This window comes from Salmo trutta, chromosome 32 (assembly GCF_901001165.1).
Source record: "Salmo trutta chromosome 32, fSalTru1.1, whole genome shotgun sequence".
NCBI lineage: Eukaryota > Metazoa > Chordata > Actinopteri > Salmoniformes > Salmonidae > Salmo > Salmo trutta.
In genome coordinates this window covers 3,671,482-3,689,711 of record NC_042988.1, presented here as the reverse complement: position 1 = coordinate 3,689,711, position 18,230 = coordinate 3,671,482, and the positions used below count along the sequence as shown (strand labels likewise).

Sequence of the window (18,230 nt, the reverse complement as noted above, 5' to 3'; positions counted from 1 at the left end):
CACTTTCCTGACCTGGTTCTCTGTGTGTTGCGTGCAGTATAACAAATAGGTTAATGGAATAAGTGGATAAATTCAAACGCAACTCTTTAGAGACATGGTAAAAGATTATGAAGACCTTATCCTTTAGACTTCGGAGAAATAGGGCTTCTGTGACGCACACAGCAGCCACAATTAATTAGAGCTGGAAAGACATCACACTGGACTGGTTCAACTAAATCTAGATAAGAATATCAGACTTGAGAGTTGAGTACAAGTCAGACCTTTAGCTAATGTCATTTTCTAATAATGCAACAAAGTTTAAGATATACACTACCTGTCCAAAGTTTTAGAACACCTACTCATTCAAGGGTTTTTCTTTATTTTTACTATTTTCTACATCGTAGAATAATAGTGAAGACATCAGAACTATGAAATAACACGTATGGAAGCATGTAGTAACCAAAAAAGTGTTAAACAAATCAAAATATATTTGAGATTTAAGGTTCTTCAAATAGCCACCCTTTGCCTTGATGACAGCTTTCCACACTCTTGGCATTCTCTCAACCAGCTTCATGAGGTAGTCACCTGGAATGGATTTCAATTAACAGGTGTGCCTTCTTAAAAGTTAGTTTGTGGAATTTATTTCCTTCCTAATGAGTTTGAGCCAATCAGTTGTGTTGTGATAAGGTAAAGGGGTATACAAAAGATAGCCCTATTTGGTAAAAGACTAAGTCCATATTATGGCAAGAACAGCTCAAATAAGCAAAGAGAAAGGACTGTCCATAATCTTATTTCTTTTTTAACATTTATTTTTAGGGGGTAGATCAGCTTTAATATTAGATTGATAGATTGTAGCTTCCATCAATGTAATTGTCTGCATCACTTCCAATCCCCCATATATCTTTTTGCAAATATATACAGCAAGGGAAAAAAGTATTTGATCCCCTGCTGATTTTGTACATTTGCCCACTGACAAAGAAATGATCAGTCTATAATTTTAATGGTAGGTTTATTTGAACATTGAGAGACAGAATAACAACAACAAAAATCCAGAAAAACGCATGTCAAAAATGTTATAAATTGATTTGCATTTTAATGAGAGAAATAAGTATTTGACCCCCTCTCAATCAGAAAGATTTCTGGCTCCCAGGTGTCGTTTATACAGGTAACGAGCTGAGATTAGGAGCACACTCTTAAAGGGAGTGCTCCTAAGCTCAGTTTGTTACCTGTATAAAAGACACCTGTCCACAGAAGCAATCAATCAGATTCCAAACTCTCCACCATGGCCAAGACCAAAGAGCTCTCCAAGGATGTCAGGGACAAGATTGTAGACCTACACAAGGCTGGAATGGGCTACAAGACCATCGCCAAGCAGCTTGGTGAGAAGGTGACAACAGTTGGTGCGATTATTCGCAAATGGAAGAAACACAAAATAACTGTCAATCTCCCTCGGCCTGGGGCTCCATGCAAGATCTCACCTCGTGGAGTTGCAATGATCATGAGAACGGTGAGAAATCAGCCCAGAACTACACGGGAGGATCTTGTCAATGATCTCAAGGCAGCTGGGACCATAGTCACCAAGAAAACAATTGGTAACACACTATGCCGTGAAGGACAGGAATCCTGCAGCGCCCGCAAGGTCCCCCTGCTCAAGAAAGCACATATACATGCCCGTCTGAAGTTTGCCAATGAACATCTGAATGATTCAGAGGACAACTGGGTGAAAGTGTTGTGGTCAGATGAGACCAAAATTGACCTCAACTCAACTCGCCGTGTTTGGAGGAGGAATGCTGCCTATGACCCCAAGAATACCATCCCCACCGTCAAACATGGAGGTGGAAACAATATGCTTTGGGGGTGTTATTCTGCTAAGGGGACAGGACAACTTCACCGCATCAAAGGGACGATGGACGGGGCCATGTACCGTCAAATCTTGGGTGAGAACCTCCTTCCCTCAGCCAGGGCATTGAAAATGGGTCGTGGATGGGTATTCCAGCATGACAATGACCCAAAACACACGGCCAAGGCAACAAAGGAGAGGCTCAAGAAGAAGCACATTAAGGTCCTGGAGTGGCCTAGCCAGTCTCCATACCTTAATCCCATAGAAAATCTGTGGAGGGAGCTGAAGGTTCGAGTTGCCAAACGTCAGCCTCAACCTTAATGACTTGGAGAAGATCTGCAAAGAGGAGTGGGACAAAATCCCTTCTGAGATGTGTGCAAACCTGGTAGCCAACTACAAGAAACGTCTGACCTCTGTGATTGCCAACAAGGGTTTTGCCACCAAGTACTAAATCATGTTTTGCAGAGGGGTCAAATACTTATTTCCCCCATAGAAATGCAAATCAATTTAGAACATTTTTGACATGCGTTTTTCTGGATTTTTTTGTTGTTATTCTGTCTCTCACTGTTCAAATTAACCTACCATTAAAATTATAGACTGATCATTTCTTTGTCAGTGGGCAAACGTACAAAATCAGTAGGGGATCAAATACTTTTTTCCCTCACTGTATATACATACACAGACATACATACATACATACATATAAATACATATACATATATATATACACACACATCTTTAAAAATATATATATATTTTGTTTATTACCCTCCACCCCTACCACCCCTTCCCCAATTGGAGCAAACAAGTGAACAACAACGACCTGTATTTCCTGCTTATACATTCTATATACATTTCAAGGACACAGTCTATTTTACAATAGTTTTATTTTGTTTGTTTTTAACTCGTCATTCCTCTACCCTTAACCTCTCCCATATATTTATAATGTCCATCCGGTTTGAAGGTCAGTCAATATGGGACATTTCAAGAACTTTGAATGTTTCTTGAAGTGCAGTCTCAAAAAACATCAAGCGCTATTATGAAACTGGCTCTCATGAGGTCCGCCATAGGAAAGGAAGACCCAGAGTGTCACGCCCTGACCATAGAGAGCCCTTGGTTCTCTATGGTATAGCAGGTCAGGGCGTGACTCGGGGGTGTTCTAGGTTCATTATTTCTATGTTGGTGTGCTTGGTATGGCTCCCAATCAGAGGCAGCTGTTTAGCGTTGTCTCTGATTGGGGATCATATTTAGGCAGCCATTTCCCCACTGTGTTTTGTGGGATCTTGTTTTGGTTTTGTGTAGTTGCCTGTGAGCAATCCAGAACGTCACGTTTCCTTTGTTTGTTTATTGTTTTGTATTTGCTGAAGTCTCACTTTATAATAAAGATATGGAACGCTATGTACGCTGCGCCTTGGTCCAGTTCTTACGACGATCGTGACACAGAGTTATCTCTGCTGCAGAGGATAAGTAACAGACACATTTCAACATCAACTGTTCAGAGGAGACTGTGTGAATCAGGCCTCATGGTCAAATTGCTGCAAAGAAACCACTACTGAAGGACACCAATAATAAGAAGAGACTTGCTTGGGCCAAGAAACACAAACAATGGACATTAGATTGGAAATTTGTCCTTTGGTCTGGAGTCCAAATTGTAGATTTTTGGTTCCAACTGCAGTGTCTTTGTGAGACGCGGTGTGAGTGAACGGATGATCTCCACATGTGTATTTCCCACCATAAAGCATGGAGGAGGAGGTGTGATGGTGTGGGGGTGCTTTGCTGGTGACACTATCTGTGATTTCTTTAGAATTCAAAGCACACTTAACCAGCATGGCTACCACAGAACTCTGCAGCTATACACCATCCCATCTGGTTTGGTCTTAGTGGGACTGTCGTTTGTTTTTCAACAGGACAATGACCCAACACACCTCCAGGCTGTGTAAGGGCTATTTTAACAAGAAGGAGAGTGATGGAGTGCTGCATCAGATGACCTGGCCTCCACAATCCCCTGACCTCAACCCAATTGAGATGGTTTGTGATGAGTCGGACCGCAGAGTGAAGGAAAAGCAGCCTACAAGTGCTCAGCATATGTGTGAACTCCTTCAAGACTGTTGGAAAAGCATTCCAGGTGAAGTTGGTTGAGAGAATGCCAAGAATGTGCAAAGCTGTCATCAAGGCAAAGGGTGGCTATTTGAAGAATCTCAAATTTAAAATATATTTTGATTTGTTTAACACTTTTTTGGTTACTACATGATTCCATATGTGTTATTTCATAGTATTGTCTTCACTATTATTCTACAATGTAGAAAATAGTAAGAATAAAGAAAAACCCTTGAATGAGTAGGTGTTCTAAAACTTTTGACCGGTAGTGTACATGGTGGGATAAATATGTATTTTTATTATGGAGGGTAAATAATGGCAGTGGCAACATGAGTTATATAAATAAATATTGTTACCAACAAGGTTTCATTTAGTTGTTCATGTATAATGATTTCATTCTGTTTTTAGAACAATAATTTCCCCCTGAGTTGCATTTGCTCCCTTGTTTTCATTTATGTTGGTGGCTTTATGATGGTATGACCATCTAACAGGGGCTTTATTAGTAGGCCTACAGTTAATAGTCCTACAGTTATTAGTTATTATGTTATTAGTTTCTATGTAATGTAGCAAGTAAACTGTAGCTAGTATACTGTCTTGAGCTACAGTATCATAGAATTAGGAATTAGAATCAAATCAAATTCAAATCAAATGTATTTATATAGCCCTTCTTACATCAGCTGATATCTCAAAGTGCTGTACAGAAACCCAGCCTAAAACCCCAAACAGCAAGCAATGCAGGTGTAGAAGCACGGTGGCTAGGAAAAACTCCCTAGAAAGGCCAAAACCTAGGAAGAAACCTAGAGAGGAACCAGGCTATGAGGGGTGGCCAGTCCTCTTCTGGCTGTGCCGGGTGGAGATTATAACAGCACATGGCCTAGATGTTCAAATGTTCATAAATGACCAGCATGGTCAAATAATAATAATCATGGTAGTTGTCGAGGGTGCAACAAGTCAGTAACACAAGAGTAAGTGTCAGTTGGCTTTTCATAATTTAATAGGATCTCTATGATCTTTCTCTTGCGTGACCAAGAACAACATGGACAGGATTCAGATGACTTATACATTGTTAACATCCAAAAGAGGAAGTTGAGTCACAGGCTCTCTTTCCATTTCCACTGAAAACCGGAACATCCGGCAGAGATACTTAGAAAGTAGGAGATAGGAATCCCGGTGGCCTATGAATGGTGAAACGTCTAATGCACAACTAGAAGACTGTCGACCAATCGCATTCACATTGCCATGCTGCGTCATGCGGTTGCTAAACTAATCGTCACGCAATCCCTTATAAAAAAAAGGGTATGACACCACATTCATGTGCTAGTTGGACCTAAGAAACTCGGAAAACTACAACTACTTGTTGTAATTATACACGTGCCACAATCAACGAATCCGCAAATTGAACACTTCACAGTTTCCTAGTTCCGAATAGCTTATGAACGCAGCATATACAGTACCACCATATGAGGTATAATACCCATAAAACCTTGCAGTGAAACAAGGGAATGGTTCCAATCGTTTTCCACCATACATTTTTTTCCCATAGGGAATTTAAAAAATACTCAAATGAGGGCTGTGTAGGCTTACCCTGCCGTGACGTTTTGATAACCTGTGTCAATCTCTCTAGGACAAGATTATTTTTTATCAATATATTGCACATAGCCTGTCTACTCTTGAGAGCCAGGTCTGCCTTCGAAGGCCTTTCTCAATAGCAAGGCTATGCTCTCTGAGTCTGTACATAGTCAAAGATTTTCTAAATTTTGGGTCAGTCACAATGGTCGGTTATTCTGCCACTGTGTTCACTCTCATTAGGGCCAAATAGCATTCTAGTTTGCTCCGTTTTTCTGTAGATTCTTTCCCATTTGTCTAGAAATTAACTTTTTATTTTCTCATGATTTTGTTGGGTCTAATTGTGTTGCTGTCCTGAGGCTCTGTGGGGTCTGTTTGTGTTTGTAAACAGAGCCCCAGGACGAGCTTGCTTAGGGTGCTTTTCTCCAGGTTTCAAGAGACCTGGGAACTCGGAAAAGAAAAAAATATATCTTGAAAGGTCATCCAATTCGGAAATTCGGGCATCTTTCTAGAGCTCCGACTTTCCGACCTTCAGATCACTGACGTCATGATTTGAACAGTTATTTTTTTCGTGTTCCCAGTTGTCTTGAAAGAACCATAACTGTGGCAGAGTTCTAATAAACTGGCCCGGGTTCAACCGGTCCACTGTGGCCGTCACGTGACTGGGTGAAATCGGTGAGGGAGGAGCGCACTGTTCAAATCAAACAAATCTGCGCCGCTTGGTTATTTTGCCAACAAGGCAGCAGTATCCAAGCTCCAGAAACATGCCCGGGAATCGAATGCAGTAAACGTTCAGCCAGTGCAAAACACGCTACATTGGCGCCCGGATACGAGTCTATTTGGACTCCTGCGGGGCGCAGCGGTCTAAGGCACTGCATCTCAGTGCTCGAGGCGTCACTACAGACCCTGGTTCAATCCCGGTCTGTATCACAACCGGCCATGATCGGGAGTCCAGTACAATTGGCCCAGCGTTAGATGGAGGGTTTGGCCGGTATAGGCCGTCATTGTAAATAAGAATTATCTCATAACTGACTTGCTTAGTTAAATAAAGGTTAAACAAGTTACAATTCAACCTAATTGGCTGACCTACATTCCCCCAGTCAATCTGACGATTCTCATTGGTCGTCGGGGATTTGTTTTGTCGCTGGTGACGTGTTGGTACCGCCTCCTTAACCAGCGTTGTAAACAAACCCTGGATAATATTGGAAGTTTGTCGCCGCACCACGAAAATATCCTATCCTTAAAGAAATTCGGAGTAGCAAAAGTTATTTAAAAATTTTAAACTACAAAATACACGAAACGGTTTTATTTCAGAGAAAAACTTGTTCCTGTTGTCAAGTGTGAGAGACCGGGAGAGAACAGCTGCAAGACGATTTGTGTTTGTTTGGTTTGGATCCGTCCGATGGTTTCTTGCTGAAAAAGTGACAAAACAAGCTATCCCCTAGACGATTGAGCAATTTACCGATGCATCTCAGTTGACCTATCCAACGGTAGCTTTCTGGTCACATATTCGTTAAAATTAGGTCTTCCATTGAACATCCGATAACTACGTTAGGTGAGTGAGCTATTTTCTATTGGGCTTGTATTTCCTTCCATGTTGCTAGCTGAGCCTGACATGGCGGGTTTACAGTAAACATATTAAACGCCTCCTGTAAACCCAGAATATGGTTCAGTATATAGCTACTAAACTAATGTCAACATGTTAGCTAATCTCTCACGATAGCTGGTTAAAATGCATAGCTTGGTAGCGAGGAAGACTGTCGGTCAATAATTCACTGTATGAATCGTTTTGGGGAATTCTTGGCTAGCTGGTTGCTTTGTCAGAATGTGGAGCGAGTCAGCTACGTTAACGTTAGCAGGCCAGGACCATTGCAAGGATCAGTGATGTTTTGCTTGTTGTTGTGTATGCCGTGACATTAATACTGCCCGTTATTTGGACCCACGGACATTTTAACCGTTTTAAATGACCCAAGACTTTTGAGTAAAAAAAAAAGTTACATTTTCCCCATCCATTTATAGAGCGCTACTCACTCTGACCATACATAGTCGGTTTTAGCTGGTACAATAAAGTAGGTCACTGCATGTTGTGTTTTGTCTGGTGCAATGGTCAGCGTTATCGGGATCCTTGCGACGTCCTTACCCAAAACTTAACCCCTAACCCTTACTTAACTTTTAAAATGTAAACTTCAACGGTGTAGGGACGTTCCAAGGATCGCTTGATAGCACGGACCCTGCTGTAATTGTACCAGGAAGTGAGCTGCGAATTAGACAACAGAGGTAACGTTGGTTTTATATTCACACGTTCGGACATTCGCCAAAAGCCATTTAAAACTGTATAAATCAATAACTAATTCACTGTTTGTTACAGAAACATCAAACTAGGCATGACTTATTCTATAAATATCTAGCATACTTTAACAACTTTTGTTTTGAGGAAAGATTCCAGTTTTGATTTGATAGAGGGCATGTAGTCCGTCTAGGAGGGCGTGTGTTCAAAGTTCTAAAGAGTCTGTTATACCCTATTAGAAGGGGCCTGGCAGAAAATTCTGCATCTTCAGTCATATTAAATTAGATTACAGGAAAAAAACTACTGGATGAAGGGGTCAGGCCTGACTAACAAAGATGACCGGTGGATGGATCAAGAGGACCAAGACAACCAAGAGGATCAACATGGACATTCCACAGTGGAAAGTGAACCATAACATACACTACCTTTCAAAAGTTTGGGGTCACTTAGAAATGTTCTTGCACATTTTTTTGTCCTATAAAATAACATCAAAATGATCAGAAATACAGTGTAGACTTTTTTTAATGTTGTAAATGACTATTGTAGCTGGAAACGACAGATTTTTTTTTAATGGAATATCTACATTGGCGTATAGAGGCCCATTATCAGCAACCATCACTCCTGTGTTCCAATGGCACGTTGTGTTAGCTAATCCAAGTTTATCATTTTAAACGGCTAATTGATCATTAGAAAACCCTTTTGCAATTGTTTGCACAGCTGAAAACTGTTGTTCTGATTAAATAAGCAATAAAACTGGCCTTTAGACTAGTTGGTGCATTAGCATTTGTGGGTTCAATTACAGGCTCAAAATGGCCAGAAACAAATGACTTTCTTCTGAAACTCGTCAGTCTATTCTTGTTCTGAGAAATGAAGGCTATTCCATGTGAGAAATTGCCATGAAACTGAAGATCTCGTACAACGCTGTGTACTACTCCCTTCACAGAACAGCGCAAACCGGTCTAACCAGAATAGAAAGAGAAGTGGGAGGCCCTGGCCCACAACTGAGCAAGAGGACAAGTATATTAGAGTGTCTAGTTTGAGAAACGGATGCCTCACAAGTCCTCAATTGGCAGCTTCATTAAATAGTACCTGCAAAACACCAGTCTCAATGTCAACAGTGAAAAGGCGACTCCGGGATGTTGGCCTTCTAGGCAGATTTGCAAAGAAAAAGCCATATCTCAGACTGGCCAATAAAAGATTAAGATGGGCAAAAGATGACAGACACTGGACAGAGGAAGATTGGAAAAAAGTGTTGTGGGCAGACGAATCTAAGTTTGAGTTGTTCGGATCACAAAGAACATTTTTGAGACGCAAAAAAAATGAAAAGGTGCTGGAGGAGTGCTTGATGCTGTCTGTCAAGCATGGTGGAGGCAATGTGATGGTCTGGGGGTGCTTTGGTGGTGGTAAAGTTGGAGATTTGTACAGGGTAAAAGAGAGCCTTCCTTCTTGAAGATATCACTCCATTTTGCAACATCATGCCATACCCTGTGGACAGCACTTAATTGGAGCCAATTTCCTGCTACAACAGGACAACGACCCAAAGCACAGCTCCAAACTATGTAAGAACTATTTAGGGAAGAAGCAGTCAGCTGGTATTCTGTCTAAAATGGAGTGGCCAGCACAGTCACTGGATCTCAACCCTATTGAGCTGTTGTGGGAGCAGCTTGACCGTATGGTACGTAAGAAGTGCCCATCAAGCCAATCCAACTTGTGGGAGGTGCTTCAGGAAGCATGGGGTGAAATCTCTTCAGATCACCTCAACAAATTAACAACTAGAATGCCAAAGGTCTGCAAGGCTGTAGTTGCTACAAATGGAGGATTCTTTGATGAAAGCAAAGGACACAATTATTATTTCAATTAAAAATCATTATTTATAACCTTGTCAACATCTTGACTATATTTCCTATTCATTTTGCAAGTAATTTCATGTACGTTTTCATGGAAAACAAGGACATTTCTAAGTGACCCCAAACTTTTGAACGGTAGTGTATATATACAGCTCTGGAAAAAAATTAAGAGACCAATGCAAAATGATCAGTTTCTCTGATTTAAAAAAAAATTATTTATAGGTATGTGTTTGGGTAAAATGAACATTTTTGTTTTATTCTATAAACTACTGACAACGTTTCTCCCATATTCCAAATAAAAATATTGTAATTTAGAGCGTTTATTTGCAGAAAATTGTCAAAATTACAAAAAATATGCAGTGTTGTCAGATCTGAAATAATACTAAGAAAATAACTTCATATTCATTTTTGAACAACACAATACAATTTTTAAAAACTTTTTAACAGAATATTTGGTGGAATAACCCAGATTTTCAATCACAGCTTTCATGCGTCTTGGCATGTTCTCCACCAGTCTTTCACATTGATTTTGGGTGACTTTGTGCCACTCCCCAGATTTTCACTGATCTTCCACCAAATTTCACAGTTGGTGCGAGACACTGTGGCTTGTAGGCCTCTCCAGGTCTCACACCCACTGTGAAATTTGGTACATGTTTGGTTTTTGGGCTAAATGTATACATTATGATTTGCCTCTGAACTGTATGTGAACCCCTCTGCAATATTTTTTTCCCCAGTCTTCAATACGAAGCAAGACTGTTGAATGTGTGCTTTGCATCATCCAGAGAAAAATGATCTGACCAACTGAATTTGTCTTGGTGTAATACAACAGTAGGCTATGAAAACTCATGTAGTTTCATCTTTCAAGACATTTAGAAGTATGAAACTTTGTCTTGAAACTTTTTTTATCGGGGTTATCCTTGTATTATTGCTTCTATTATCATAACTCTATGTTATTATTCTACTATGAGAGCTACTAGATACATACTATGATATGAATTCACTGTAATAGGTACACACGTTGTATCTGGCACAAGTGACGATTAAACTGAATTCAAATATTGCATTTATTGTAATGTTTGATATTATAACATTGATGTGTGATACCTTTTTTTTTTATCAACGCATACTTTTTTTGCAAATATATGCCTTTATTACTATATGATTTACAGTTGAAGTCGGAAGTTTGCATACACTTAGGTTTGAGTCATTAAAACATGTTTTTTAACCACTCCACAAATTTCTTGTCAACAAACTATTGTTTTGGAAAGTCTGTATTCACATCTACTTTGCATGACAAAAATAATTTTTCCAACAATTGTTTACAGACAGATTATTTCAATTACAATTCACTGTATCACAATTCCAGTGGGTCAGAAGTTTACATACACTAAGTTGACTGTGCCTTTTAAACAGCTTGGAAAATTCCAGAAAATTATGTCATGGCTTTAGAAGCTTCTGATAGGCTAATTGACATCATTTGATTCAATTGGAGGTGTACCTGTGGATGTATTTCAAGGCCTACCTTCAAACTCAGTGCCTCTTTGCTTAACATGGGAAAATCAAAAGAAATCCGCCAAGACCTCAGAAAAAAAGTTGTCTCCATAAGTCTGGTTCGTCATTGGGAGCAATTTCCAAACGCCTAAAGGTACCACGTTCATCTGTACAAACAATAGTACGCAAGTATGAACACCATGGGACCACACAGCCGTCATACCGCTCAGGAAGGAGATGCTTTCTGTCTCCGAGAGATGAACGTACTTTGGTGCGAAAAGTGCAAATCAATCCCAGAACAACAGCAAAGGACCTTGTGAAGATGCTGGAGGAAACGGGTACAAAAGTATCTATATCCACAGTAAAACAAGTTCTATATTGACATAACCTGAAAGGCCGCTCAGCACGGAAAAAGCCACTGCTCCAAAACAACCATAAAAATGCAAGACTACAGTTTGCAACTGCACATGGGGACAAAGATCGTACTTTTTGGAGAAATGTCCTCTGGCCTGATGAAACAAAAATAGAACTGTTTGGCCATAATGACCATCGTTATGTTTGGAGGAAAAAGGGAGAGGCTTGCAAGCCGAAGAACACCATCCCAACCGTGAAGCACGGGGGTTGCAGCATCATGTTGTGGGGGTGCTTTGCTGCAGGAGGGACTGGTGCACTTCACAAAATAGATGGCATCATGAGGGAGGACAATTATGTGGATATATTGAAGCACCATCTCAAGACATCAGTCAGGAAGTTAAAGCTTGGTTGCAAATGGGTCTTCCAAATGGACAATGACCCCAAGCATACTTCCAAAGTTGTGGCAAAATGGCTTAAGGACAACAAAGTCAAGGTATTGGAGTGGCCATCACAAAGCCCTGACCTCAATCCCATAGAAAATATGTGGGCAGAAGTGAAAAAGCGTGTGTGAGCAAGGAGGCCTACAAACCTGACTCAGTTGCACCAGCTCTGTCAGGAGGAATGGGCCAAAATTCACCCAACTTATTGTGGGACGATTGTGGAAGACTACCCAAAACATTTGACCCAAGTTAAACAATTTAAAGGCGATACTACCAAATACTAATTGAGTGTATGTACTCTTCTGACCCACTGGGAATGTGATGAAAGAAATAAAAGCTGAACTAAATAATTCTCTCTACTATTATTCTGACATTTCACATTCTTAAAATAAAGTGGTGATCCTAACTGACCTAAGACAGATAATTTTTACTATGATTAAATGTCAGGAATTGTGAAAAACTGAGTTTAAATGTATTTGGATAAGGTATATGTAAACTTCCGACTTCAATTGTATATTGCCTGAATACTCATTGATTAACACCAGTTATGTGTGCTTCTGTCAGTTTGTGGTCAAATGCATGTCATTTTAGCAATTGAACAAAAATCCAATTAAATATAAAATGTTCCTAATTGCAAAAGCATGTAGCAGAATGTGGGTATTCCAGAACTGTAATTTACATGTAAATAAACATAACCCTGTTTTATGTTTTGAATACTGCAGATAGAATGCTCAGTGTGCCAGAGATGGTACCATTCAGATTGTCTGGGGATGACAAAGAAGGACTTCAACAAAGCCAAAATAGAAAATGATTGGAAAAGGTGCCTCTTTGCTGTTAAGTTAGAAGTATAAAAAAGGAATGTTGTGCCTTGTAACTACTTTAACGTGGATCTGTTGCACTAAAATGCAAACATTGATTTTATGGTAACATTGTCTAACTTCACATAGAACGAATTGCGCTTGACATTAACATTTCTTTAAAGTTATTGCAAATAAATGCATATTTTCACTTTTTTCTGAAACAATCACTGAATTAGTTATAGATTTCTTAATCTTTAAATGCAATATTTGAGATTTTATGTATTTCTATCAAATAAAAACTGGAATTTCTACTCAAAGCAAAGGTTGTAATAGTAGACTAGACATTTATAGAATAAATCATACCTAGTTTGATGATTCTGTCATAATCAGTGAAAACATTATTGATTTTTACAATTTTAAATTGCTTTTGGATAATGTCTGATGAATGTCTGTTGAATGTCCAAATGTGTGAATATAAAACCAACTTTACCTTGGTAATTAGACATGCATATGGCTTGAAATATAATCACTAATATGTCCCCAGACCTGTTTCCCACTCCTAATAATACAGTTAGTTCCTTATTGTGTGATTCATATTCCTTCTGACATTTTTTGTGACACTCCTGTATCATCACAAGGTGTGACCTGTCATGCGTAAATAGAGAGGAAATTAATATTTGAGTGCATACGTTTCTACAATGCTGGCATTACTTTTTTGCAATGTTCAACAGGACATAGGACAGACAGCCAAAAGTTATTGAACTTGTTGCGTATACTTTCATTTTCTTTTTCCAGTTTTTATTTGAAAGCCATGGGAATCATATGTTGCTCTTTGTGTGTTTGTTGTTTACCCAACTTTGCCTAACCCTATTTGTCAAATACGCTTACAAAATAGAATTTTCTCATAGTTACTGCACGACACAAATAGTGAAGTTTAGGGTTTACTACAATCACATTTAGGTGTAGACTAGCATTATGAGTCCCTGTAATTCCCAATATCCTCTCTGTCTCCTCTCCTGTTTTCCTGTTAAACGCTAAGTCACTCTGTTTCCCCTCCCCTATCTCCGCAGACATGGTGAAGCTGACAAAGGCTAAGACGTTCCAAGCGTACCTAGACTCGTGCCACCGCAGGTACAGCTGTGTTCACTGCCGAGCACACCTGGCCAACCATGATGACCTCATCTCCAAGGTGAGACTACAGGGACCATTTATGGCTAGTGGGTTAAATTCCATATAATTGAATAATAAGCCTATGTGTTGGTTGCAGGGGTTGGAACCTGTTCAGGGAACAGAACCGAAAACCGGAAAATAATGGTATTTTTCAAGGAACAGAAACGGAACTGGGAACGAAAGTGATCCATACTGTTCCAGGACAGAACCGTTATTTTAAAAGCATGGAAACCGGTTAACGTTATTTTACGTTTTTTTCTAGTCCCACAAAAAACGCAACAAAGCGCCAATGCAAAACCCTCTCTATCACTCAAACTTATTCCAACATCTGGCTGCAAGCTGAGAATCTTTGCCTGTGCGTGTTGAGGCTACTTGTGGTTTTCTTTAGAACAAAACGATAGGAAAATAATTTTGGTTCCAACCCCTGGTTGGCTGTGTGAAATGATTTTACATTTCAATAACAAGTAATAACATTGGAATAACGAGAAACAACAGCCACAGCCCTCTGTTGCAGTGTAAGCTGGGAAACATTACCTCAATGTCCCACTTTCCTTAAAACCACAGATTTTTTGTTTATTTTTACATTTGATTTTGCATTGTCTCTCTCGCTCTCTCTCCCTGTCTTTTTGGCACATTTGAGTTCATTCTCTTTTTTTCTGTCATCCAGTCTTTTCAGGGTAGCCAGGGTCGTGCCTACCTCTTCAACTCTGTGTGAGTATCTTTACTTGTCATCCAGTGTATGATCATATAGCCTACACAGTGTACCCATAATTTAATGAACAAAATAGTATCCCTTTTAGGTCCCTAAAACACAGTCCTACCTTAGTTACCGCTCAAGCTTCAGTACACTGTCATTATCATGCATCTGCCAGGTTCTCCTTATACCACTTCAGTGTGTTTACGCTAGTCCTGTAAGCCATACAATGCACCCTGAAGCCAGTTCACTATCCTAGCAGTGGAGGTCACGTTCTGTTTGCTGTAGTTTGCATTTAGTAGTTAGCATGTTGTTTCTCAACTGGTGCATAGAAAACTCCCCCTGATGTGGGGCTAAATATTAGTTTCTGGATAGAATTATCACTTTTCTTGTTAAAAAATAATATAAATGCTTATCTGGTGGGTCACCGGAAAATCTGATAAGCTTAGGTCAGGTCACAAAACGGACATTTGTGGCGGGGAACCATGTCGGTAATTGACCTGTGGTTCTTGTTCCTGGTGTTTTCAGGGTGAACGTGGGCTGTGGTCCTGCCGAGGAGAGGCTGCTGCTCACCGGGCTCCACGCTGTGGCAGACATCTACTGCGAGAACTGCCACACCACACTGGGCTGGAAATACGTAAGGACAAACACACACACACACACACATACTATGCTACTGCTCTATGTCTACACGCTGTAAATAATGAAGAACTGAAATAATATCCGCAATCCCCATCCGCAGAAAATGTAGATGTCTTTTAAGCTTGTCTACCATGCACCCCCCCACCCTCTCTATCCCTCTCCCTACAGGAGCAGGCCTTTGAGTTGAGTCAGAAGTACAAGGAGGGGAAGTTCATCATTGAGCTGTCCCACATGATAAAGGACAACGGCTGGGACTGAGAGGTGAAGGGAGATGTTTTCATTGATGTTTCGTCCCTCATCCGTTGTTCTTCCTGGCCTGAATGTGTGTCCCCTCACCCTGCGTAAGGGCCATCACCTCTGCCACTCCGTCACTTCATACAGCTTTGCCAAGAATAGCATGTGATGTTTGTTTTTATATATATATATCTATATACACACGGAGTATTCCAAACATTAGGAACACCTTCTTAATATTGAGTTGCACCCCTCCTTTTTGCCCTCAGAACAGCCTCAATTCATCAGGGCATGGGCTCTACAAGGTGTTGAAAGCGTTTCACAGGGATGCTGGCCCATGTTGACTCCAATGCTTCCCACAGTTGTCAAGTTGGCTGGATGTCCTTTGGGTGGTCGACCATTCTTGATACACACAAGAAACTGTTGGGAGTGAAAAATCCAGCAGCGTTGCAGTTCTTGACACAAACCGGTGCGCCTGGCATCTACTACCATACCCCATTCAAAGGCACTTAAATATTTTGTCTTGCCCATTTACCCTCTGAATGGCACACATACACAATCCATGGCTCAATTATCTCAAATCCTTCTTCAACCTGTCTAATCGCCTTCATCTACACTGATTGAAGTGGATTGAACAAGTGACATCAATAAGGGATCATAGATTCACCTGGTCAGTCTATGTCATGGAAAGAGCAGGTGTTCTTAATGTTTTTGTGTACTCTGTGTGTGTGTGATACATGTATATTTAACTATACACACACACACACTCGTAGGTTTTACGAGTTTTATATCAAATCTACCCCACTATTACGGGAGCACCTTTGTCAATATCGATATATCCCAATGTTTAGTTCTATCGTGGTAGAGAATGAGCGAGTAAAGGCTGTGTGAGTGCCAGTGAGTGTGTGTGAGTGCGAGCAAGAGTTTGAATACACCCAGGCATGTGTGAGTTGTGTGTGTGTTGCAGTGCGACCCCATCCTTAGCAACCTCACTAAATCCTACTCATGTAATCCGTGCATCTGTGTGGGATCGTAGTCAACAAAAAACGAAATTCTCTCTCATTAAGTGCAATTCACAGGGTTGAGACAATTAGACCGTTATGCAAAAACCTAGTTCCCTCAAGGCTGTTCCCTTTTTTTAGTTTTTAGGTGAATGTGTGTGAAAGCAAGTTACCTTGCTTTGTGTGTGTGTTTTTAAGACTTCATACTTAATGTTTGGTGGTACAAGCAGAGTTGAAAAAAAGTCATTACGTTTAGTGCCGTGTCATGTTACCATTTATCTCAAATGGAGTATTAAGTGCAATACAGTAGGGTGTGAGTGCACGTGGTTAAAGTGTCAGCAATATAACATTGGTCATGTTTTTTTCTCCTTTAAATGACAGTCAATGTATTCAGTTGTTAATGATGTTAAAGGCTGCAGCATTACACAGTTTGTAAGTGTTTCTGTGCGATTGGCCCGTGTGAGTTTGAATACCGTGTGTGTAAATGTTTGGCGTATGGGTATTTTCTCTGTGTTCTGCCTGTGGGTATACATTTTATGGTTTGTGTGTGAGTGTTTATACTGTGTGAGTGTACAGTGTAAGTTTGTATGATCAGATACAGTACTTGCTAGACTGTTAGCAAATGCTTTAGTTTGGGGGTAAAATCTATTGTTTCTGATGTGTAATTGGATATCCCTTTTAATGTTATTTCCTTTTGAGATCAATCTTGTAAATACAGCTTAACATTGAGCAGCATGTACATAAGCATTTATTTGATAATATAAGAGAGCAATGTGTAATATCAAAAAGGATGAATATATCTATAATTATGTAGCAGATTGTGACTATGTAAGCTTTTCCATTAAAGTGTTTTATTTTAACCTGAACTCTCAAATTAAAGTATGTGGTAAATATATCTGCCTGTTGTTTCTATTACAGTAGCTAGGTTTCCATCCAGTTGGCCACAGATTTTCACGCGAATATTCCAAAATCTGCATAAACAAAATATGCGCTTTTTTCCACCAGTGGTGTTTCCACAAAATGGACCAGTTGCAGATAAAAAGCAGTGCGTGATGACGTAGTGCACTTAAAATGTACTTTTTCGCGTAAATTGTAATGTTCAGAATAAAATCGAAAGTTCAATGTGTTTTCAACTTGTTCTTTCAACTCTACCAATAATTGTGTCACAACTGTCTAATTAAATAGCAAATGTGCCCACTCTGGCACGTACGCTCTAGACAACAGCTTGCAGATATAGAGCGGGGATAGATAGCTGTCTGAAACCACGCAGTGCGCCTTGTCGGATTTTGAAGATAGTTAGGCAGGCTCCGCCAGTCTTTAATTTTGGTGTTGGTGAAGCACGCCTCTGTTTCAAACAGCGCATCTGAGCAGTTCTTCAACCTTCGGGAGAAATGGAAACTTCCTTGTCCTGGAGCAGCTCAAACTGTGCATGTCTCAATGAGATGCCATCTTCATCTTAACCGACTTCATTTGGCTTCAATGAGCTATTGGGTCTTCAAATAGGAATGAATGGTGTCACGTGATCGCTGGCTTTGTCCATTCATATACAGTACCAGTCAAAGGTTTGGACACACCTACTCATTCCAAGGTTTTTCTTTATTGTACTATTTTCTACATTGTATAATAATAGTGAAGACATCAAAACTATGAAATAACACATGGAATCATGTAGTAACCAAAAAAGTGTTAAATCAAAATATATGTTATTTTTGAGATTCTTCAAAGTAGCCACCCTTTGCCTTGATGACAGCTTTGCACACTTGGTATTCTCTCAACCAGATTCATGAG

The 18,230-nt window shown here is 40.0% G+C and overlaps 1 protein-coding gene across 3 annotated transcripts; it reads left to right on the top strand.

The window, feature by feature from the left end:
• The first annotated feature begins 6,594 nt into the window (after nt 1-6,594).
• LOC115170799 (protein yippee-like 3) lies at nt 6,595-15,749 on the top strand. 3 transcript variants are annotated; one of them, XM_029727103.1, is made up of 7 exons: nt 6,616-7,037; nt 12,624-12,721; nt 13,772-13,890; nt 14,539-14,582; nt 15,094-15,202; nt 15,376-15,468; nt 15,711-15,749. In XM_029727103.1, exons 2-6 carry the CDS (start codon nt 12,709-12,711, stop codon nt 15,463-15,465), a joined length of 375 nt encoding a protein of 124 aa, XP_029582963.1. In that variant the 5' UTR covers nt 6,616-7,037; nt 12,624-12,708; the 3' UTR covers nt 15,466-15,468; nt 15,711-15,749. The 3 variants fall into 3 exon arrangements, with proteins under 3 accessions (XP_029582964.1, XP_029582963.1, XP_029582962.1); XM_029727102.1 differs by lacking the exon at nt 15,711-15,749 and having other exon boundaries at nt 6,618-7,037; nt 15,376-15,597; XM_029727104.1 differs by lacking the exons at nt 12,624-12,721; nt 15,711-15,749 and having other exon boundaries at nt 6,595-7,037; nt 15,376-15,597.
• The last annotated feature ends 2,481 nt before the right edge of the window (nt 15,750-18,230 follow it).